Source organism: Pan troglodytes, chromosome 14, assembly GCF_028858775.2.
Source record: "Pan troglodytes isolate AG18354 chromosome 14, NHGRI_mPanTro3-v2.0_pri, whole genome shotgun sequence".
NCBI classification, from domain to species: domain Eukaryota; kingdom Metazoa; phylum Chordata; class Mammalia; order Primates; family Hominidae; genus Pan; species Pan troglodytes.
In genome coordinates, this window is record NC_072412.2 from 56,672,997 (window position 1) to 56,696,344 (window position 23,348).

At 40.6% G+C, this 23,348-nt stretch overlaps 1 protein-coding gene across 1 annotated transcript in view; it reads right to left on the reverse strand.

The window, feature by feature from the left end:
- Positions 1-192: 192 nt before the first annotated feature.
- The window catches only part of C14H13orf42 (chromosome 14 C13orf42 homolog), a 51,072-nt gene continuing 27,916 nt past the window's right edge, over positions 193-23,348 (reverse strand). The window contains exons 3-5 of the mRNA XM_024348545.2: positions 5,699-5,846; positions 3,095-3,335; positions 193-2,105 (exon numbers count right to left, since the gene is read on the reverse strand). Coding sequence (XP_024204313.1) covers positions 1,931-2,105; positions 3,095-3,335; positions 5,699-5,846 — 564 coding nt within the window. The 3' untranslated portion in view covers positions 193-1,930. The remainder of the gene's footprint in view (positions 2,106-3,094; positions 3,336-5,698; positions 5,847-23,348) is intronic.

A 23,348-nucleotide genomic window follows, 5' to 3' on the forward strand; every position in this document is an offset into this window, starting at 1 on the left:
TATCACCAACTTCAAACACCTAAAAATGATCCCCAAAGACAAGACAACCTTCTGTTTCCCAATCATGGAATTTTTCAGGCTGTGTATAGTCTCATGAAAGACAAAAAACATACAAAACAAAGCAAAATAAGACGGCACAGCTTCATGTGCCATAAGCAATAAATGCTTTTAAAAAAATCAGGACTCCAAACATCCTCGCAGTCATGTTTATTTTTTCTTATCTTTAAAAACAAAATGTACACAGTATCTTCACCACATAATTTCAGGGTGGATCTATGATAAACTGTAGTTTGATAAGAGGCAGAGTAAAAACACCTTTATCCTGAGTTTATCCCCAACAATGAACTTTTATAGATGAGGCTTCAAACAAGGCCACATTTAGGGAAAAGAAAAGATCTGTGGTGATAAATGGCAGTGCTTTAATGCAGTTTATAAAACAAATCTCCTAAACATTTACTTTCCAGTCAAGCTTCTGGCTATAGCTGGGTTAGTACAAGCAACAAAATGAAAGAAACTTTCCAAACATTGACATTGGCACTCGAAAAATAATAAAGAGAGGTATTAAAACATTTCTAGTATGGTTTCATTCTGAAAACATGTTGAGATAAAATTTCTAAGAATGCAATATAATTACTAGCTGTTTTTTATTTCTAAGAGTTACATATTCTTAGATTCATATGATCAGGTTCGCATAAACAAAAGGTTCTTCCTAAAAAATGGAACAATAAGAATATCATCCCACAGGCATGGCAGAAAGGAAGCCTCTGTTCAGTTCTTAGCCTGACCTTAGCCTAGAACATCCTTGGCTTAATTCAAATGATTGTGGTTTTCTTTGTTTTGTTTTGTTTTCTGTTTTTTGTCTCTCTCCCTTCCTTCTGCCCAAAGGCTCTTATACATGCACAGACTGGTTTACAAGAAAATGCCAAAAAAAGAAGTGACAATAAATTTCAGTATATTCTCCAAACCAGTGGTTCTCAAGCTTGAATGGGTACAACTATTGCAAAAATGTAAAAAGTATTTAGAAATACAAAGAATATATTTTAAATGTAATTCTGACTCAGATAGTTCCTAAAATACAGAAATCCTTTCTATACCAAAAGAACGTAATGATTCTGATTGTTCTCTTAACTGGGGAAAGGGAAAGGTGTGGCCTGTCATAAACTGGTTCCATGGATATTTAAAAAGATTTTTCTAGGTAAGAATTAGAAGAAAAAGAAAAGAATCACCCCATCTCCCTTCTTCTCTTGTCAATTGCCTATGTGAAGGGGAGCTGAGTTTTGGGGCCTGAGGAAACAGTGTGGCCCCCAGGCAGGCTCGTGACATACCCCTTCCCTCACCCCATTGCCAGGGCATTAGCCTCGTCTTAGCTTAATGCAGCAGGAGTTTCTGGAAAACTCTGAAAAGAGTTAGAGCAAAGGGAGCTGCTTTCTCAACTGCATTCTGCACACAAGACGGCAACCTCAGTGCAGATCCAGCATGTCTCTGAGCCTCATAGAAAGAGGAGCTACCTCTTTGAAGCTTTGACCCAGAAATCTACAGGTGAGTTCATTTCTGGTACTGAGCACATTGCTAGCAGCCACCTGGACAGACACGTGGAGAATGAGGACCAGGCCAGGTGAGGTCAGGGGAGTGAGCCCAGACACTCCACTCAAGACCTTCCATTCCTTCAGCTCTTGAAGACCAGCCAGGCTGTAAGTCCCTGGTCATCAGCCCACGCAGAGAAACTCAAGCTCTGAGAGTGTCCTGAGACCTGTCCCCTGGGAAGCCACAGGTCTGTTTGGCACTAGCATGGCACCAGCAGGCAGTGTGCTGAGTGGGTTGACTGTGTTACAATTTGCATTTTCAACTCTACCAAATACCTCATGCTGCGCTGAAAGCGGACAGCTTCTCAGGGACCCAGTCTGAGACACGTCAAGGAATCCAGATGGAGTCAGGGCACCGTCCGCTCCCAAAGTCTTTCTCGAAGCAGCCACTGTCCTTTGGGGTTCTCTGTCTCATAGTAGTCCTCCCCAGGAGACAACTGGGGCTCCAACGCAAAGAGCTCTGCATCCCACTCCATATCTTCTCCTGAGAAGTTGAAAAGGATCTGTCTGGAGCTCCCCAGGCTAGAAGGAAGGAATGAGGCAGGAGGTTTAAGTTCGGCTTGGCCGGCCACACAGAGGGAAGGGATGCTCAATGACCACCATTCTCATGGAGACCCTCAGATTGCTGCCCAAGTCCTGGGTCTTGGGGAGGACTAAATGGTGTCGCCATGGGGGCCATGGGTGGACCTCAGCTGGATCTTGGCCTGGCCTTGAAGGGGAAGGACGGGTGGTGAGGGCTGGGTTGTGATTTTAATATGTCCAGTGCATGGTCTGTTACTGTGGAAGGGAAATGCTATCTAGAAAGCCCCTAAATCCAACAGGGTTTAGTGGCTTTTGTAGAAGCAAAGGAAGACAGCTGATGAGGCTTGACAGGCCCTTCCGTTGTGACAGGCAAGGCCCTGCAGCATGGCCTGGGTTGCCCAAACCCAGAAAGAGCTTACTGCTCTGAGCGAGTGGATAACAGGAATTTGACGGTTAGTGATGGTAACTAGGCCTGGGGGAGGAGGATCTAAAAGGAGACAGGCCAGAGGAGATGGTGGTAAGATGGCCCAAGAGGGGCCTGGCCAGCAAGACGTTCTACATCTCGGAGCCTGCCCGGTGCATTTTAGAGAGGGGCATCTGATTCATTTGATGTTGGTTTCCTCTTGGTGCTATGCTCTGTTGAACCTCAAACTCATTAAAAGTCTGTAGCATGCCATGCGTCAATGGCACTGGGGGGAAATCCATGAAGGTGGATGGCACAGTGCATGGGCTAAGTGGGCCAGAAAGAAAGGGAGGCAGACCCAGGAAGAAGCAAGTTAGGAGCAGTGCACCAGGCTAGAGTGCAGACTACCAAAAAAAAATGTTGAAACTAAGACCTCACCACCACCAGCAACAACAAATATATATATATATATATATATGAATAATATTTGGCATGTAAGATGGGGCTCGAGGCACCTTAAGGATCACCCCAAGCGTCTGGAGGCCACGAGAACATCTTGGTCATGCTATTTAGCCCAAGCACTTACTCTTTTTTGCAGGCTTTGGGCTTAAATTTCCAGGTGTTGAAGGCCCCTTCCACAGCCTTGGGCAAATAAATGGGGTGCCTCTCGAGTCTCCTCTGAGTGCCCACGGTCCTGCGCTCAGTGCTCCTTCGAAACTGGCCATCTACAGTATGCACAGTGTGGGCAGCGATATCCTCGGAGTGTCTGCGTGGTGCCCGCAGGATCCAGTTAGAATGCAAGCTGTGCTCCCTGGAGCTGGTGGCCACTGGAAGAGAAAAGCATGTGACCCAGGAAGGAAGGGCTTGCCACTGGGAGGCGCATAAGGCAAAGGAGAGGGCAGATTGGACTGAACACTCACAGGAAATGGGTGTAGGCAACCATGTTCCTAATAGCCAAGCAAAGCAGATTTGACTCTGCAGTTGTGGTGCAGGAGGAATGCAATGGAATATATGTCCATTAAAAATGAGGACATAGGCCGGGTGCGGGGGCTCACGCCTGTAATCCCAGCACTTTGGGAGTTCGAGGCAGGCCAGTCACCTGAGGCCAGGAGTTGAGACCAGCCTGGCCAACATGGTGAAACCCCATCTCTATTAAAAATACAAAAATTAGCCGGGCGTAGTGGCAGGCGCCTATAAATCACAGCTACTGGGAAGGCAGAGGTAGCAATGAGCCGAGACTGTACCACTGCACTCCAGCCTGGATGACAGAGCGAGACTCCGTCTCAAAAAAAAAAAAAAGGCCAGGCGTGGTGGCTCACACCTGTAATCCCAACACTTTGGGAGGCTGAGGCGTGTGGATCACTAGGTTAGGAGATTGAGACCATCCTGGCTAACACGGTGAAACCCCATCTCTACTGAAAAATACAAAAAATTAGCCGGGCGTGGTGGTGAGCGCCCGTAGTCCCAGCTACTCGGGAGGCTGAGGCAGGAGAATGGCGTGAACCCGGCAGGCAGAGCTTGCAGTGAGCTGAGATCGTGCCACTGCACACAGCCTGGGCGATGGAGCGAGACTCTGTCTCAAAAAAAAAAAACAAAAAAAAAACAAGAAGACACAGATCTATATTTATTGGCTTGGAAAGTAGCCCAAGATGTATTGTAAATTGTTAAATGAAAGGACATCCTAGTTTTATGGCAAAAAAATTAAAATGAGTCTGTGAGTTTGTGTGTGTATGTGAGTGTGTGTGTGTGTGTGAAAGAGAGTGTGTGTGTGAGAGAGAGTGTGTGTGTGTGTTAAAACCACACCCAAAAAGACATATCCCCAAATGTTAACGGTGATGATTATCTCTGGGTGGCGGTTTTGCAGGTCATATTTTTTACTTTCTTCTTTATGCTTTGGTATGTTTTTTGTTATCAGAGGAGAAAAGTGGTCATTTCGTGAACTTAATAAAAATGACTTGGTCACATTCATTTTTATTAAAAATTATAACTCTGAAAATGACCCTTGCATCCTTTGTGGATTTTGTCATCCTTTCACCAATATCCTGAATTTCCTAAGCCCCCTCACTCCCAGGGGCAGGGCTGCTGTCTGTCAGGGACTGGAGGGGCTGCGTGGGAGAGGAGGAGGATAAGAATAAGCTTGGGGAGCAGAGTTAACCTTCCGTGAAACTGCAAAGAACCCAATTTGAAACCCCAAATCCCACAGATACACATCTATCAAGGCCAGAACAACAACAACAAATCACAAGCTTCTTTCAAGCATTAGAGAAAACACTCATGAATTATTTAATATTGGTACCAAAAGCTCTAACCTTAGTATAAGGGGCCAGTGAGCCCCCTGAATAAAACTATCATTAATTTACACCATGGTGGGCAAGTCAAAGATTAAACAAACTGTCTGACAGTCGCATGATGGAATGTAAAGGGTGCTCAACTGATGAATGTGTTTGGATTCTTTGCTCTCCATCAGGAGGGGTGCCCCAGGACACGCCTTGGTGAGGAGGGAAGCATGAACTCAAGCCTCACCCCACTCCAGCTCCAGCAGTCCAGGCTGGGTCTGGGCAGCCACCGTGGGCCTCTCCTGCCCTATGCACCACCCTACTACCTAGCCTACGTATGGTCAGAAGCTGGATTCTCAAATACACTTTGTCCATTTCATTTCTTTTTTTTAAGTTGTGGTGAAGTGTACAGAACATAAAATTTACCATCATCACCATTTTTTAAGTGTGCCATTCAGTCATGTTCAGTATATTCACGTTGTTTTGCAAGCGATCTCTGGAACTTTTTCATCTCAAAAAACTGAAAGTGTACCCTTTAAATGACACCCCTCATCGATTCTCCTTCCTTCATCATTTCCCTATTGCTGTCCTTCTTGGAGTCTTAGGAAAGTCCCACCTGTCTCAGCCGTGGTAAGTGGACCACAGGGAAAACATTGTCCAAACATGGCACCAGAGTGTTGGAGAGGCAGGCTAGAGCCGTGGCAGCACAGAAAACTGAAGTAAGAGATCCCCACAGAGGATGGGCTCAGGGCCAGGCTCCAGCTTGGAGGTGCAGGGTTTCCCTTTAATCAGGGAGGTGGGATTCCTGATGGCCTATTCTATAAGTCCACCCTAGAGCCCCCAGCCCATCCTCACAGCATCACAGCCCCACCCGCCTTCAGCCACCATCTTCCCACTGCCTTCCTGGCACTCACCGTCAAAGTCCACATCTTCATTTGGCAGGCTGGCCTCAGCAGCCCGGGGTCGTCTCTCTGTATCCAGCTCTGCAATGATGGAGTCAAAGAAGGCAATGGCCTCGGCCACATCGGCACTGAACTGTGAGTATTTCTTTGGGGTTGCTTTCTGCAAGAGGTGAAGGGGAGAAGAGAGAGTTGCCTGAGCCAGTAAGCCAGAGACTCAGAAAAGGGTGAAATGTTGCTAAAACGAAATGCGCATGGGGTTAGGGATTTGTGAGGTTTCAAAGGTAACTATGAATAAGTGCCCTGTGGAAGGAAGGTAGATACTCCAGGTCCATAATTGCTGTAGGTCAATGGATTTCTAATTGTCTCAAGAAGGGAGAGTGAAAGGACAACAAGATCTACTTCTTTCTTCATCACAGATTTGCTGTCAGACATTAGGCAAAATAATGTCTTCTTTTAGCCTTGTTCCTTGCTGATAAACACCCAATTAGGAGATTGTACAGTTCCTTAAGTAGGTGGTGAGACGCTCACCACAGGAAAGAGATGATAGATCTCCAGATATGTTGAAAATGCTCTAACAGTTGTCAGTTTCTATAATAACTCAATTGTACATTTTTAAATAGCTGAAAGAGTATAATTGGATTTTTTGAAACACAAAGGATAAATGCTTGAGGGGATGGATACCATGTTTTCCATGATGTGATTATTTCACATTGCATGCCTGTCTCAAAACATCTCATGTACCCCATAAATATATACCTACTATGTACCCACAAAAATTAAAAATAAAAATTTTTTTAAATAAAGATGTTTTCAGTTTCTAAAGGAACCAAATTTACACTCAAATCGTGGAATAAATTAAAATTAGTATGGTTGTTTGAAAAGTACAAGGAATAATAAAATAGAGAGTTTCAAGAATCTATTCAGTAGCTTACGAGGTTCCAGGCTCTTTCCTGACTGTTCCCTTCATGATCTTCACAACAATCCCGTCATGAGTGACTGATACCATGGAAGTTCAAGATCCAAGATGGGTTTCAGTGGAGAACTCATGGTCTCTAGAACTGACTAAATCAATACGTGTAGTAATAAAAAACTCTCTGAGGAATTTAGGAAATAAGAAGACTTGAGGAGAGGAAAAAAGGGACAGATGTGTTAACATGAGCATTTTGATTCAATGTAGAGTTATTTTATATGGGCATTTTGAAAATAGGATGGTATTAAAAGTGAATATGATTTAGTTATAGACTGGTGTGTCAGGAAAGAAAACAGCATCTCTATGTGTACAAGATGTTTATTAAGTGTATGCACTTTGTACTACTAAGAAACATTTTTAAATAGGAGGATTTTCCTTTTATACTTGCAAAATATCAAAGGAAAGCTCTAAGAGCTTTCTTAGAGGAAGATGTTGAAGGACCACAATATACACCTTGATATGATTTGGCTCTGTGTCCCTACCCAAATCTCATTCTGAATTGTAATCCCCACATGTCAAGGGAGAGACCTGGTGGGAGGTGATTGGATCATGGGGGCGGTTTCCTCCTTGCTGTTCTCATGATAGTGAGTTCTCATGAGATCTGATGGTTTAAAAGTGTGGCACCTCCCCTTTGCTCGCCCTCTCTCTCCTGCTGCCTTGTGAAGAAGCTGCCTACTCTCCCTTCACCTTCCACCATGATTGTAAGTTTCCTGAGGCCTCCCCAGCCATGTGGAACTGTGAGTCAATTAAACCTCTTTTTTTTACAAATTACCCAGTCTTGGGTAGGATCCTTATAGCAGTGTCTCCTGGTGCTTCTGCTCCATCACATTGGTCACCTCTCCACCTGCTTTCTGACTGGCAGAAGCTTTTGGAAATCTCTCTTCCACAGATGGCCTTTCTCTTTTAAAATGAAACTGAGGAGAGGAAAAGTAGAAACCTCAAGAACAAAGAGAACAAGAGAAAGGCCATCCATGGAAGAGAAATTTCCAAAAGCTTCTGCCAGTTGGAAAGCAGATGGAGAGGTGACCAATGTGATGGAGCAGGAGGACCAGGTCCCAGAACATCATGGGTGGGGTGGCAGCTGAGAAGAGGGACAATTCAACCTTCAGGAAGTGGAGACGCTCTAGACTGGGTGACACCAGGCACAATAAGGGCTGGGCATGGGATGAGACTAAAAAACCAGGAGGCTCAGTCTCTTAGTGCAGCAGGCCCAGCTGCCAGGCATCCTTCTTGAAGGCAGGTGACAGAAGGCTCACACCTGGAGGTAGGTCCACACTTGTTTATTCTCCCTGCATTTTCTCTTGCTGCTTCCTTTGCCTTGGATGTTCTCATTGGCTGACTCCGAATTCATCCATTGAATCTTGGCTGGAACTGCTCCTTCTCCAGGAAGGCTACCCCTCTCCTGGGCTAAGTTTCCATCCTCTAGGTTCCCATGGGTCTCATTACCTAACCTAAGTATATGATGACAGATATCACTTTAGAGATTTTTGGTGAAGTGGAGGAGAGAGAAACAAAGAATGGACAAAGCCATTCTTTGGCTGACCCAGCCTGACCCCTGAGGAAGGATGGGTATTATTTAATAGTAATGCAAGGTCCATGGTGGTTTTGCACCTCAAAACCCACCTCCACATGGAGAACACATCTCCAAGTCTTCAGAAGGCAACTGTCATCAGCATTTAGCTTAATGCAAAGGTCTCAATCTTGTTTGTGTTCATCATATTCTTTTTTATCTGGGTTACCCTATTATTTGATTTAAGTGACTCAGTCCTAAGTGTCTCTGGAGGGAGGGTTTGGCTAGCAGCTCAAAGCAGCCTCAGTCAGTTGCTGTTAATTGTTAAAGAGTTAGGAAAAGAGTCAATGTTGGTGTCTTAGCTATTAAAGGCTAAGAAAGCATCCGGCCATTGGCTAGCTTAATATGAATGTTGTCTTGTTGTGAATCTCCTGAATCTCCTCAAGTATTATCCTCTGAGGATAACATTTATAAACTAAAAAAAAGAAAACATTAGCATAGAAATCACCACCTCAGCCACTGAACTCTCTGTCATCCAAGCTAGTGGACAATAGCCCTTTCAGCTGCACCTTTGCTAGAAGTGAGATGCCAAATATTCAAACATGTCGCCTATTTCCAAAATTTCAGCTTTAGGATTCAAGACTTGTGTCACTTTCCCACACCTTGCCATTTCTGCTAAGCTCAGCAGCAATTACCCTCCCAGGATCACTCTGAAACACTGACAAGTGAGCTCCTTGGCTGACACTGAAGAGCCTGTTCTTCCAGGTCCCACTTCCCGGGCTCTGCTGGCCCAGTCAATACATGGTCATTATAAAACTCGTTATAAAAGATCGAAAGATCTTTTGGATCCTGCTGTGGCTGGGGAGTGAGTCAGTGGCGGCACACTGGTGACATTATTTGTGGCTGACCCATATGTGCCTGTGTGACTAACTCTCATCACAAAAGAGGGCTTTCCTCCACTTGTCCAATTATCTTCATTAGTCCCCCCACTGCCTTGCCCTAAATCCTTCATGGGATAAGGCAGGGGCATAAACAAATGTAAGTGAATAAACAAATTGCTTTATTCTCCTACTTAGCCCTGCCTGCCTTCCCTGCCTGCTTTCCCTGCCCCTTGACCCAGTCTGAGATCCCAGTCCTGAGAGTGATAATGCTATCCCCCATCAGTGTCAGGGTGACTCTGTAACAGTGGTACCTAATCCCAGTGGTTGTTAGACTCTCCTGGGGTGCTTTTAAAGAATATCTATGCTGCCCTTTTCCTAAACCAATTAATTTAGACAATTAAGTGATTCTAATACACAGTGGCTGAATCATCACTCTACAGGGACCCGAACATAGGGGAGACAGCAAAGGGGCCCACGATCTCTACCTCAATGACTGGTTTAGAGTGGAAAACCTCAAATCCTGCTTATACTCCCTGGGTTTGCAAGAGCAGACAGGAGTGTCACCATGATGACAAGAACACAGGGGACATGACACAAGGGGACAGGATACAGGTCATTGAGGGACGAGAACAAAACTCTGGGTTAAGGGGCCCAGACTCCTCATGTCTTTGTGTCCTTCCTATGGCTTAGCACACAGAGAGGCCCAGGTAACGAGACTCCATCCATCCCCTGCTGCTCTCTCCTATTGGCCCAAAGTATGAGAACATCTCACCCACAGGGGCGCACTTTACCATTCCCAAACTTTACCTAAGCCACCTCCTGGGCAGACGTTTCCTCTGCTTGTATTCATGCAGTTTTGTTTGCTTCCTGAATTAATGTTTGGCATTCATCCCTGCCAGACTTCATTCTGGCTAGAAACAGCTGCTGCTCTAATGTGTTAAAAACGGCTTGGGATTCTGATCCTATCTCTTATTGTTCAGGGGACAAAACATCCTGGCGTGCTCAGGAATCATCCCAGTTTATGCCTGTTATCCCAGTGGGATTATGCATAGTACCTCTTTTCACTCTCCAACGTGTCCCTAGTTGGGGGATAAATTACCTGGTCCTTTATCATATAAACCACAAGTTGTGCCACCTCCCCCAAGTCTGTTACCACCTGCGATAAGCTGCATTTTATTATCAAGTTACTGTAAATATGCATAACATTTTCCTAAATTCTTCACTTTAATCCATGTTTTTTGATCACCAATCTTTTGAATAGGATTTATTCATTTGAGTTATTCATTTGTTTTCACCTAAATCTTATCCACAATATCTCATCTAAAATTTCTGGATTTGGTTTATTTAAAGTGATCTAGGCACCTGAGAAAAAAACTTGAGTGTAAAATCCTTCTAGTTCTTTATAATTTATAATTTTTTTCAAATCTGTCACATTTGCTTTGTCCAAACCTCATTTTGTTGCTTTTTAAAAAGCAATTCTCTATTAGTGAATCTTTCTAATACACTCAACTTAGTTTCCATAAAAGAAATTATATTTTATCATTCATATATTATATTTAATTAAAATACACGATTATAAATTATAAGAAGTCCAAATTATATAAACCAGTTTGGGAACAAATATAACTTAATTTTAATAAGCAAGTCATTCAACTTGTGAAGCTGAGAAGTACATAGGCATATCCTAGTTTTAAAAATGTTTTATTATAAAAAATTTTTCAATACAAAAACTATAGAAAATAGAACTGTGAACCCCATATACTCATCATCAGCAACAACCATCACCTTTCTGCCATTTTTGTTCCTCTATCAACCTCTCACTTTTTTTTCTGAAAGCTAATCCTAAAAAAAGATAATTTTACTCATAAATACTTCAAAATGTATCTTTAACAGATAAGAGTTTTCAGCAACATTATCCACAATATTATTATACTCAACAAAACTGATAATTTCTTAATATCAGGAAGTACCTAGTTTATGTTCTATTTTTCTTGACTGACTCAAAAATGTCTTGTGCAAGTTGGTTTGTTCAAGTTAGGATCCAAACAAGGTCCACATTTAGTTGCTACCTGTTTAAGTCTCTTTAATGATTTATGCAGGTGATTTAATTGAAGAATGTGCATCTCTTGTTCCATAGACTTTCTCACATTCTGGATTTGACTGACTCCTTCTTCTGGGTATTGGTTCACATTTCTCTCTTCCTCAAATTCCCTATAACTGGTCCTCAGATCTGGAGCAGGGCTGTCCAGTAGGACTTTCTGTAGTGCTGGGAATGTTCTACATCTGCACTGTCCAATATGGTAGCCACTAGCCATGTGAGTGGCTATTGAGTACTTGCAAAGTGGCTACCGTGATTGAGGAACTGAACTTTTAATTATTAAATTTAAATTTAAATAGCCATATGTGACTGGTGGCTACTGAATTGCAAAGTTCAGATTTAAAGGTTTAATTCAATTCAGATTTAATTTTTTTAATAATAAGGTTAGTGGTGCTGTGTATCACACACCAGGAGGCACACAGTGCATATTTTCCTGTTTCGTGCAATGTTGACATCGATTGGGGGTTTATGTGATGTTGGCTTGATCCATCTACTAGAAAATTTGCCATCTACCTTTTACTTAATGCTTTTAGCAATCATTGTCTAGATTCATTATTTTACTACTAGTTGCAAAATGTTGCTTTTCCAGTTCTTCAACCTTCCTGCATTTATTAACTGTGCTTTTGGTATGAATAACTTTCCCTCATCAACCACATAGTCTGTTTAGGAATGGCAGAATACTTGCTCTTTTTTTCCCATATAATAAATTGATACCCTAGAAAGTTTTCGAGGTAACCAATAAGGTTCACTTGCTTGTTTTGGGGGGGGATTATTTAAAATTCATGTATTTTTAACATATTTGATGTCTTGTCATCAGTTGTAATTATTCTTTTTGATGCTCACACTGTCCTGCATTTTGACATCAAGAACTCTTTCATGGTGGATCCGGAGTCTCTTTGACACAATCCTGGTATCTTTGAGAACCTCTGAACTTTTAGACATAACAAATGCCCAATATTCATCTTGTACATTTTCTACTCCAGACCTGGATTCTGTTACTTCTCCAAAGAAAACTTAATTTTTAGTTGGAAGTGGCATTTAGACAGCACAATATACATGTTACGGATTTTATTGCTACAGGGTTGTCATTACTTGTAGGCCTTTTCAGTGCAATAAATGAGGAAATACTAATCTTTTAGAAATAAAAAAATCTTGAGTTCATACTGATATTTGCAACTCAAACTAAAGCGGTGTGTTCACGGTTCCTCTTCCCACACTTTGTATTATTGCTACAATACATTTCACTTTTAATTATGTTGTAAACACACAATATATTGCTACCCTCTTTGCTTTAGACAATTAGTTATAATTTAGAGAATTTTAAAATGTTTTAAACCCACAAATTGTATTTTTACCTTTTCCCAGTCCTCCTCACCTCTTTGTGTGGATCTAAGTTTCTATCTGGTACCACATTTACTCTTCAAAAAGTATCCTTAATATTTATTGTACTACAGGTCTGCTGAAAAATGAATTCTCACAGTTTTTGCTTGTCTAACAAATACTTCTTTTGCTTTCATGTTTTAAAAGATATTTCCACTGAGTATAGAACTCTGTTGATGACTATTATTTTTCTTTCTTTCAGCACTTTAAAGATACCACTTTTAATATGGTTTGGCTGTGTCCCCACCCAAATCTCATCTTGAATTGTAGCTCCCATAATTCCCATGTGTTATGGGAAGGACTCTGTGGGAGATAATGGAATCATGGGGGTGTGTCTTTCCCGTGCTGTTTTCATGATACTGAGTCTCTTGAGATCTGATGGTTTTATAAAGGGGAGTTCTCCTGCACATGCTCTCTTGCTTGCTGTCATGTAAGATGTGCCTTTGTTTCTCCTTTGCCTTCCACCATGATTATGAGGCCTCCCCAGCCATGTGGAACTGTGAGTCCATTAAACCTCTTTCTTTTATAAATTACCCAGTCTTAGGTATGTCTTCATTAGCAGTGTGAGAACAGACTAATACAACTCCATTGTTTCCTGGCTTGCATCATCTCTGATGAGAAATTTATTGTAATTTTTATGTTAGTTATGCTGTGTAATGTGTCATTTTTCTCTTTGTCCTTTAAGCAATTTTATTATGATATATGTAGGTTTTATCACTGTTGTTGCTGTTGTTGTTGTTATTGATCCTGCTTGGTTTTTCTTAACTTCTTAGATCTGTGGTTTAGTATATGTCATTAATTTGGGGGAAAATCTCAGCCATTGTTCCCTCAAATATTTCTCATACCCCCCTCTCTATTTCTTCTTCTCTGGGATTCCAGCTATACTTATATTAGACCCCTTGATGTTGTCCCATAGTTCTTGGATGCTCTGTTTTTTATTTATTTACTTATTTGGTTTTTTTTCTAACTATATCTTCTTTTTGTGTTAGTTTTGGTCATCTCTTTGGACCCATCTTCAAGTCTGCTGATTTTTTCCATAGCTGTATCAAGTCTACTGATGAGCCCAGCAAAGGCATTCTTCATCTCTGTTCTGTGCTGCTCATTTCCGGTCTTTTCATTTGGTTCTTTCTTATGGTTTCCATCTTTCTGCTGGAATTATCCATCTGATCTTGTGTGTTTTCCACCTGTTCCATTAGGGCTTTTAACATATTAATTATAATTTTTTAAAATTTTCCTGTCTGATAGTTCCAATGTTCGTGTCATATCTGAGTCTGGTTCTATCAGTTGCTTTGTTGCTTGGTACTGCATTGTTCTTTTCTTGCTTTTTCACATAATTCATAATTTTTTTGTTGAAAGCCAGGCATTTTATGTAGGTCAGTAGACACTGAGGTTTTTATGCCTGCAAATGGTCTTTCCTTTGGCTAGGCCTTTAGTTTGGTTTTGAGTCAATCTAGATAAGATTTTAGCTGGGACTGGGCCTGTTGTTGCTATGGTTACTCGAAATACATCACAGATTTTAAATCTCTCTAGAAACACCTTGTGTTTAAAGTACAGGCTAATTTTCCAGAGAGTTTGTCCTCAATGTCTGCTGCATCCTCAGCTTTAGGTCTTTCCTTTCTGCTTTCCTAAAGAGAGGGTTTCCCTCCTCACTTTTGCCCCTCTGTTAGCAGTATTCCACTGTCAGTTTCTACCTGATGCTTGTTAGGATGGTGGTGAGAGACAAGAGGGCATTCACTGTTTTCTGATAAAGCCACGGTCTCAGGCAGGTGCTGTGTCCCTGGGGATGTGGCCTTCTCCATGGCCTTGTAAGGTTGAGAGTGACATTCTTTCCTGCTCTCCACATCCTGAGCAGAAACTGACAGTCTCTCTAATTCAAATTGAATAGTAGAGGTTTCACACTTAACTTCTTTAGTTCATATTTGTATCTCTATTAAACTGAATATCTTGGTTCCATGCAACATTAACAAGATTATTTATTTATTTTACCCTACTATATATAATCATTTCAAAATAGTAACTTCAACATTCCAATAGTAAGCCCACTGAATGCAGTTTAAGATGTGTGTGTGCATCTGCGTGTGTGTGTGTTTTGTCCTTGGACTGTATAAACCAAAATTCTGTTTTAAAGTCTCTTGAAATAATGCTTTTCTGTGTGATTATGCTTTTGACTTGGTAATTTGTTAGATTCCTATGCTTCAGTTGAGTTTCATGTTTAAGGATTGCTTTTTTCTTTTTGCTTTAATATTTTAAAACTATGTAAATAATATGCATGGCTCCAAAACCAAAACTATAACAAACATTCAAGAGAGGGCTTGCTTTCATGTCTGTCCCTTCTCCTCATTTCCTCTATCTTTGCTTTAGTATTTTGTTTATCTATCATTTCTTCGAAAATACAAGCAAGCATATTTGTATTTACTGCTTTTTAAAAAAACAAAAAGGAGCATACCATGTACACCTGTGAGTATTGCTTTCTTCACTCAATGTATCCTGAGGATCACTCTATAGCAGTAAATAGAGATCCTCCTCATCCCTTTTAATAGCTGTTCTCCATTGTACAGACATGCATAGATGCAAACAACAATCTCTTATTGATAGATCTTTGGGTAGTTTGCAATCTTTTGCTATTAGTGCAGCAATGAAAAGTCTTGTCATATGTCGTTTTGTATTTTGCCTGTAATACTATAGTTAGAGATAGGCTTCCATTTACAAATACCCAGCTTGTTCTGGGTGTCTTAATGAGGGAATGGTGAGCATCAAGTAATCTGGCAAGTTAGTTAAGTAGGGTTTGGTTAATAGAGCTTCTATTGTCCTTTTATAAATTATACTTTTAAAGGTCACCAAATGGATTCTATGATGATTTTCTAAGTACCAAGTCTAAACTACCAGTCAGGGGCTGAGCCTTTTCTGTTTCTGGATTGAACTCATGCTGAGCTCAGCTTTTTCTGCCTTCTCACACTTTCCATGGGGCTTTCTAACCTACACTATGACATTCCCGCAGAGATTCCTTCAGGGCTCAGGCTATTGTCACAGGAAAATCTACTTTACAAAGAGGTGGTTGTGCAAAATGAGATTTCAGTCATCAATACCCCTAGGTGAAACCCAAAAGTCTTCCCTCCCTGAACTCACAACTCCAAGCAAAAGTGGATTGCTTCCCTCCCAATCTTGATTTTTTTTTTTTTTCCTAGCCCAGACCTTTTGGTCTTTGGAAATGCCAAATGTAATGCAGGCTGTTTCCTGCTGCAGCCTTCCCGGCTGAGTTTCACAGGGTCCATGTCCCTTTGCCATCAGCCCTGAAGTAGCCCAGGGAGACAAAGCTTTCTCTAAGAGCATCTGTATCTTATTGACAGCTCCACTCCAGTTTGCCTTTCACATTTAACCCTCCACGGCCTTAGGATTATCATTTTCCGAGTCTTCCCTGCTCCATCTCCCTACCCCAGGCCTGAGCCTCGGATTACTTTTCTCAGATGGAATCCTTTGCACTTTCCAAACAAAACTCCTTTGTGTTTCTCATTTCAATTTCCAATTCCTTGAGGGCCGTTTCTACTTTTATATTATTTATCTTTTTTTTCATTTCATATCAGTTTGCCATCCTGCTTGGCTTCACCACCCTCCGGGTACCTGAGATGCTCCCTTCCCCAGTCTGTTCATTTTCTTCTGGGCTCTGTCAGTATTTTTCTGCAAGAGATCTAAATTCTACAAAATAAACTTCCAGTTGTAAACAGCAACATTGTGTCAGAAAGGAGAACCCAGCCAATGCCAAGGAGACCACTGCTAAGCATCCAGCCCCCTCTCACCTCTTCTACTTGGCAATTCCCCTCAACTCCTCAGAGGGTCAACTCATGTGTCATCTCCTCTCTGAAGCTTTCACCAATTGCCACAGACAGACCCAGGCACATATTTTCTATGCTCATTTTCTATCGCATTGGATACATCCACATCGCACACTGTATTAATTCATACTGGACCAATGATCCTCAACCTCTTCTGTGAGATGACTTTGGCAAATAACACTCACAAATATGACATACCCCTATTGATAAATGCACACTGCCAGCTGCTGCATACATGAGACAGGTTGTAGGATATTCACAACTCCCAATGTTCTGGTTGTAATTCCACCTGTTTCTCATCCAAGGCACGTCAACACACCAGTGTGGTTCAAACAGTGACACTGAGAGTTGCTGCCTCAAGCTATGGGCTGCATTAGGGCAAATATATTGTCTTTATGTATGAACATCGAGCATCTATTTCAGTGCCTGATGCACTGAAATAACTATTTGTTGAGTGAAGGAATGTACACCATTATATACATGCCATTACCTAATTATATTTTCCAACCAATTTATATGTTGCTAATTTATACTTTGGGACTTAATTTGGCAAATTTTAGGAACTCTACTTTCGATTTCTGTGTGGTACTAATAATACTTCTTTGGGATAATCGTACCTAGGTATCTGAATGTCAATATTGGTGATGAAATTTCCAGGGTAAAACGTGGAATTGGTCCTGATTGAGAAGGTCATTTTACACTTGGATCATTCAACTGGGTGAAATTAAATGCAAAACAAGTCAAATTTACCCACAAGCAATTTAATATTACCAAATAAGGTTTTTCTGGTTTTAAACCTTAAAAGTTTCATCTAGTGCCTCTTTTTTGCCTTTTGCTATCCTTGGGATGGAGGTACAGGACCAAGTCAAAAGTGATACTTACCTATTTCTTTTATATTACAGCACCCAAGGAAATGTATGCTCATAATTGAATAGAGTTTTATGGAAAAAGAATGGGAGTTTATGAAACAAGAACTGTAGACTAGGAAGAAAAAAACTTAGAAAAAAGTATCATCACTGAAATTTAAATACATAGCCACATACAAATTTTCAATAGATGAGCTAAATAGTCAACTTGCCAGGGCTGAAGAAAAAAATCAGTGAAATAGACAACTGAGCTGAGAAAATTATCACAAAGAGATAAAAATAAGAAGCTTGTCAGAACCTCTAGTATAACTAAACCATGGTATTATCTATTATAACTAAATATTAAAATAGTTTTGGGAGAACAGCTGCATATCTTTTGTTTCTGGTAACAGAGGTTGTAGATTCACTGGATCCAACTAACAGTTTTAGGCTTACTTTTTCCCCAGCTTTATAATGTTTGTTTTTGTTTGTTTAAAGGCAGAATATCTCTCTGTCACTCAGGCTGGAGTGCAGTGCCGTGACCATCGTTCACAGTGGCCTCGAACTCCTGGCCTCAAGCAATCCTCCTACCTCAGTTTTCCAAAGTGCTGGGATTATAGGGATGAGCCACCTCACCTGGCCCAGCTTTATAATCTTAAAGCCATTACTTATTTTGTCAGCCCCTTGTAACTCCTGGCCTTATATGTCATGTAAATGATCATTTGGCTTTAACAAAACACTAAGTTAATAAAATGTTGCTCATATATATCAAACTGTTAGAAGCCTAACTGATAGAACTGAATTAACAGACTTAAAGCATAGTGTAAAATCTTCACATACAGTAAGTGAAATGTCACAATCCACTAAGAGAAGGAATGTACACTTTTATATACATGCCAGTTGTCAATAAATAGTGTTGGAAAACTTTGCTATTCAGGAAAATTCAAGTTGTGTTCTCAGTTCCTACTACATATCCAAATAAATTGCTGATAGACAAAGGGATTGGTTTAAAAAAAAAAGAAAAACGGAACTATTAAAAAAAGGATAATATGGCAAATATGCAATTGACCTTGGAACATGGAAGGACTTTCTAAGCATGAAAGCAATGGAAGAAATTACAGACAAAAATTGAAGACACAAAAATAAGTAGCATCTGCACATCAGAAAACATCAAATAAATGAAAAGATGTATAATAACTTGGAAAAAATATTTGAACATATATGGAAGACAATGCACTAATATCCTCAAAAATCCCTGTAAGTAACAAAATATAAGAAGTGTCCCTATAAATAAATAACAAAACTTTAATACAGCCAAAAGAAAATGTATAAAGACATGAATGAACTATCCACTAAATAAGAAGTATGCATTTTTATGACGATAAAGGTCATTCTTCAATGACCCTTTGCAAAGGTCATTATGCAAGCAATAATAAAAGTACCTTAAGGTACTGCAATTTATCTATCAAATTGGCAAACTTTTAAAATTAATGACAGTACTTGATGCTGATAAAATGCAAATAGAAGAGCTTATTAGAAACCCACTGTCAATGAAAAGCATAAATTGGTAAAATGTTTCTGGAAAGTAATACGTAAAAGAATCCCTAAAAAATAATGACCTTTGGCCTTCAACCCATTCATCACACTTTAGGAATCTCTGCTAAAAAATGCCTTACAGACATAGAGTAAAATGTGTTTATTTATAACGTTTAGCAATTGTTTAAAGAAGGTGAGTTGTTAAATTTGCCTTTTAAGCTTTTGTTTTCAAAAAGTAGTTAATGAGATGGAAAAGAACTCACAGTATATAACATTAACTGAGAAAATAATACAAAGATGTACATATGGTATGAACCAAATTTAGTACATTTATACATATATGGACATGAGGTTTGCCAGGTTTAAGAAATTAAAATAAAGCATGGCAGTTGAAGACTAATTTCAGATAAACAATGAATAATTTTTCATATAAATACATGCCAAATATTACATGGGACATCCTTATACTAAAAAATTCTAATTTTTGCTAGGCAGTCTTCATTTTATCTTACAGCCCCAATGCACATATGTGCAAATACACAGGAAAATATGACTAAAAGAAAATATACCTAAAAATTATACAGTGAGTACCTCTATCTAGATGGTAGGATTCTAAGATATTTTTATTTTCTTCCCTACACTTTTCTGTGTGTTATGAATTTCATCTTATAAGCAAATATAACTTTATTATCAGAAAAAAATGTATAGTGTGTGTTTTTGATGGTGGGCTCTAATCAATTACATAATGGCTATTTTAATTATTAGGATATGATTCCACATGAATATACGCAAACTATATTCTATTCCACTAAAAAAAAGAAAAGGCATCAAAACCACACACCTATGACTTTTCCAGATCTTCCATCAAAGTTTATAACAGTTTCCTTCTTAAATTACAATTGGAGTTTTTCAGGTAATTGGTTTACTGAGCATCTATCATGTGCCTAAAACCGTGCTAAAGGTCGGAGTTAAAAAGATAAATAAGATATAATGCCTCTGCTCAATGAGCTCACAGTTAGTGGCATAGATAAGCAAAAGAACAGACAATTACAGTGTGCTGAGTGCTAAAACAAGGCTCAGACGCAGGGAGGAGGGAAATCCACTGTGTTGAATTGTGGATGTGAGAAAAGGCTTCCCAGGAAGTGCTGTCTCTGCTGTCTCAAAGGACAAGAAGTTAGCCAGGTGAACAAGGTGGTGTGGGGGAGAGAAAAAAGGGAGGAGGAAGTATTGTTTCTAGGCAGAGCAAACAGCTTGTGCTCAGAGGATAGATTAGGAATATAATTACACGTCTTGCAGCTTGACTGAGAGGGACTGCAGGAATCATATGCACAGTTATCAATCATTATTATACTGTCTGCCATCTTGCGGAGAACTCTGCCAAGCATAATAGGAAATTTTTTGCAGTTCATATTGAATTTTTACTGCCTTTCAACTATGTAAACCAGACACTGGCCAAGTGATACAGACAGCTCCCCAGCCCCCGCCAGTAACTGATGCTCACAGAAAACCTGCATTTTAATATCACTGTGTTTGCAGAAATTCTCAACAGATCTGAAAAATAATTATCAACGGTGTAAAACAGATCAAGAACCTGCTTCCTATCCCATATGCAATTAATATACAGACAATTTGGAGTCTTTTTAGATGAATTGGATTCAGACCCTCCTGCCATAGAGGAGAAAGAGCCTCTACAGGCTGTTGATGTGGTCTCATTTTATGAACCAAGGCTGAGTGGCCTTAATAGAAAATTATTCTGAAAGCTAACTATTTTCAGAATAAAACTATTTTCACTAAAAATCAATCACTTTTGACAGGTATTCTTCGGAATTCAATGGGTTCTTTTTAAACCATTCTTATAACAGGTGACTTTCATTAGTTGAGGATCAGGGAGGGGTGTATATTTTGCAACTAGTTCATTCAGGCAGACATTATCAGAAATCCAAGCTACTCAGGGATCCATGAGAGAATTAATGAGGTTTCCTCTGACTGTGGTGAGTGACCAGTATATTAGTCCATGTTCACACTGCTATTAAAGAAATACCTGAGACTGGGTAATTTATCAAGGAAAGAGATTAATTGACTCACAGTTCCACATGGCTGGGGAAGCCTCAGGAAACTTACAATCATGGCAGAAGATGAAGGAGAAGCAAGTACCTTCTTCATACGGTGTCAGGAAAGAGAAGAGCAAGCGGGAGAGGAAGTGCCACACCTTTAAAACGACCTGATCCCATGAGAACTCCCTCCCTATCATGACAGCATGGGGTAAACCGCCCCCATAATCCAATCGCCTCCCTCCCTTGACACGTGGGGATTACAATTTGAGATGAGATTTGGGTGGAGACACCTAGTCAAGTCATATCAACAAGTAACCCCGCCTGAGAAAATGTCCAATGTGAACCATCTGGACTGCGTGGGAGCCATGGGGTTCCATAGGGTTCTGCTGCCAACCCCAAAGCAGCAGCCTGGCTCTGTCACCAGCCTCCCGAGCCTCTTCTCTGTGATCTAGTCAGGCTTGGGTCCACTTAGATGACCCATTTCTCAAAGTGGCCTGTGGTTGTTGCTGTTTCTCTGGCCCTAAAAGTGTGGGGAGCTGTCCTCAGGGAGGACCCCAAATGCCAGCAAGCACTCTAGTCAGATGCAGAGCACAGGCTTCAACTTTTCCTCTTCACCTCCCATTGAAACCCAGACTGATCAGTCATAGAAAGAAAGGAAGTTCTGGGCCAGGCGCGGTGGCTCACACCTGTAATCCCAGCACTTTGGGAGGCCGAGGCGGGTGGATCATGAGGCCAGGAGTTCGAGACCAGCCTGGCCAACATAGTGAAACCCCGTCTCTACTAAAAATACAAAAATTAGCCAGGTGTGGTGGTGAGCGCCTGTAGTCCCAGCTATTCAGGAGGCTGAAGCAGGAGAATCACTTGAACCCAGGAGGCAGAGGTTGCAGCAAGCCAAGATCGCGCCACTGCATACCAGCGCTGGCCACAGTGCAAGACTCTGTCTCAAAAAAAAGAAAGAAAGGAAGCTCTGACACAAGCAACAACCCAGACAAGCCTTGAAGACGTTGTGCTAAGTGCCATAAGCCAGACACAGAAGAATGAGTATGATTCCACTTATGTCAGGTACTAAAATGGGCAAATTCACAGAGACAGAAAGTAGAACAGAGACTACCATGGACTGGGGAAAGGGGGAAATGAGGAGTTCGTGTTCGATGGGTGCAGTTTCTGTTTGGAATGAAAAAGTTGTGGAGATGGATGGTAGTGATCACTACACAACATTGTGAATGTACTTAATGCCACTGCATTGTACGCTTTAAAATAGTTAAAATGGTAATATTAAAATATTTTACTTTAAAAGACTGTTTCATATTTAAAGAAATAATTGTCAAACCTTTTATAAAAACATTCTCCTGATTTCTAAATGAGGTACTTTGAGAGGATCCATGATCTTTTAAGGAATTCATATTCTAGGGTACTACTAACAATACTTTAATAAAGTGTCCTAAAAATACATTAATTAGGGCTTAATAATCCTTTGGATGAATTATTATACATTTATATAAATGATAATTTGGAAAAGCTCATGGGAGACTAGTGTGAAAGACCCTGGTTATTGTCTGGCTATTAACATTTTGAAGGATATCTAGTAGTACGCACTTTTACTTTTAAAAAAATTGATACAAAGTCATTCAAAGAAAAGCATTTAGTACATGGAGCGTGGTGGCTCACACCTGTAATCCCAGCACTCTGGGAGGCTGAGGTGGGCGGATTGCCTGAGTCCAGGAGTTCGAGAAGAGTATTTAATTTCTTAAGAATTTGTTAACTGTAATAGATTTCATTACCCATAATCTGAAGACACTAAAAAGCACTCATTTCAGGAACCATGAAGTGCTGTGTGAAAATGGTAAAAGTTATGTTACATTTATTGTACAACACTAAAATAAAGCTTAAATTCATAATGAAAATGTTTCCAAATTAGATGGTGGTGAAGATTACACAATACTGAATCGACTAAAAACCACTGACTTGTACACTGTGAAAGAGTGAGTTTTATGTATGTGAATTAAAGCTATTATATTTAAAAAAATTAAAAAGCCAAGCTAAGAAAAGTGATGTTTATGAGTAGGTGAGAAAAGAGAGAAGTAAAATAACCCAGGGCTCGTCATAGCAGGAGAAGGCTGCAGCTTGAAGAAATCAACAAGAACAAGCAAGTGAGACAGGCACACACAGAGGCCGAAGCCAGTCACATCCCATACGTGACCCTGGAACAAACTCCACAGGGAGCAATCGGCTGTCTAACATGCTAGGATGCAGGGTGGAGTGGAAATAGCAAAAAACACAGCAGGACAACTTGTTACTTTTCACAGACATTTTTCTCTCCTGGGGTGAACCAATTCTTCAGAGGATTTTGACAAAGGCCATTGGAAGGGTGTGTGATGTATCCATACCTCTGGCATTTGAATTCTTCCCTGGGCTCAGAAGGGGCTGGCAGAAGCTACTGAGCTCAGCTAAGCTGCCAATCCATAGTCTCTCACTAAGATGCAGTTCAGGACCACACCCTGTGTGGTTACAGCTGGGGCTCTGAGAAATCACCATAGGAATTCTGGTCTTGCTCTCTC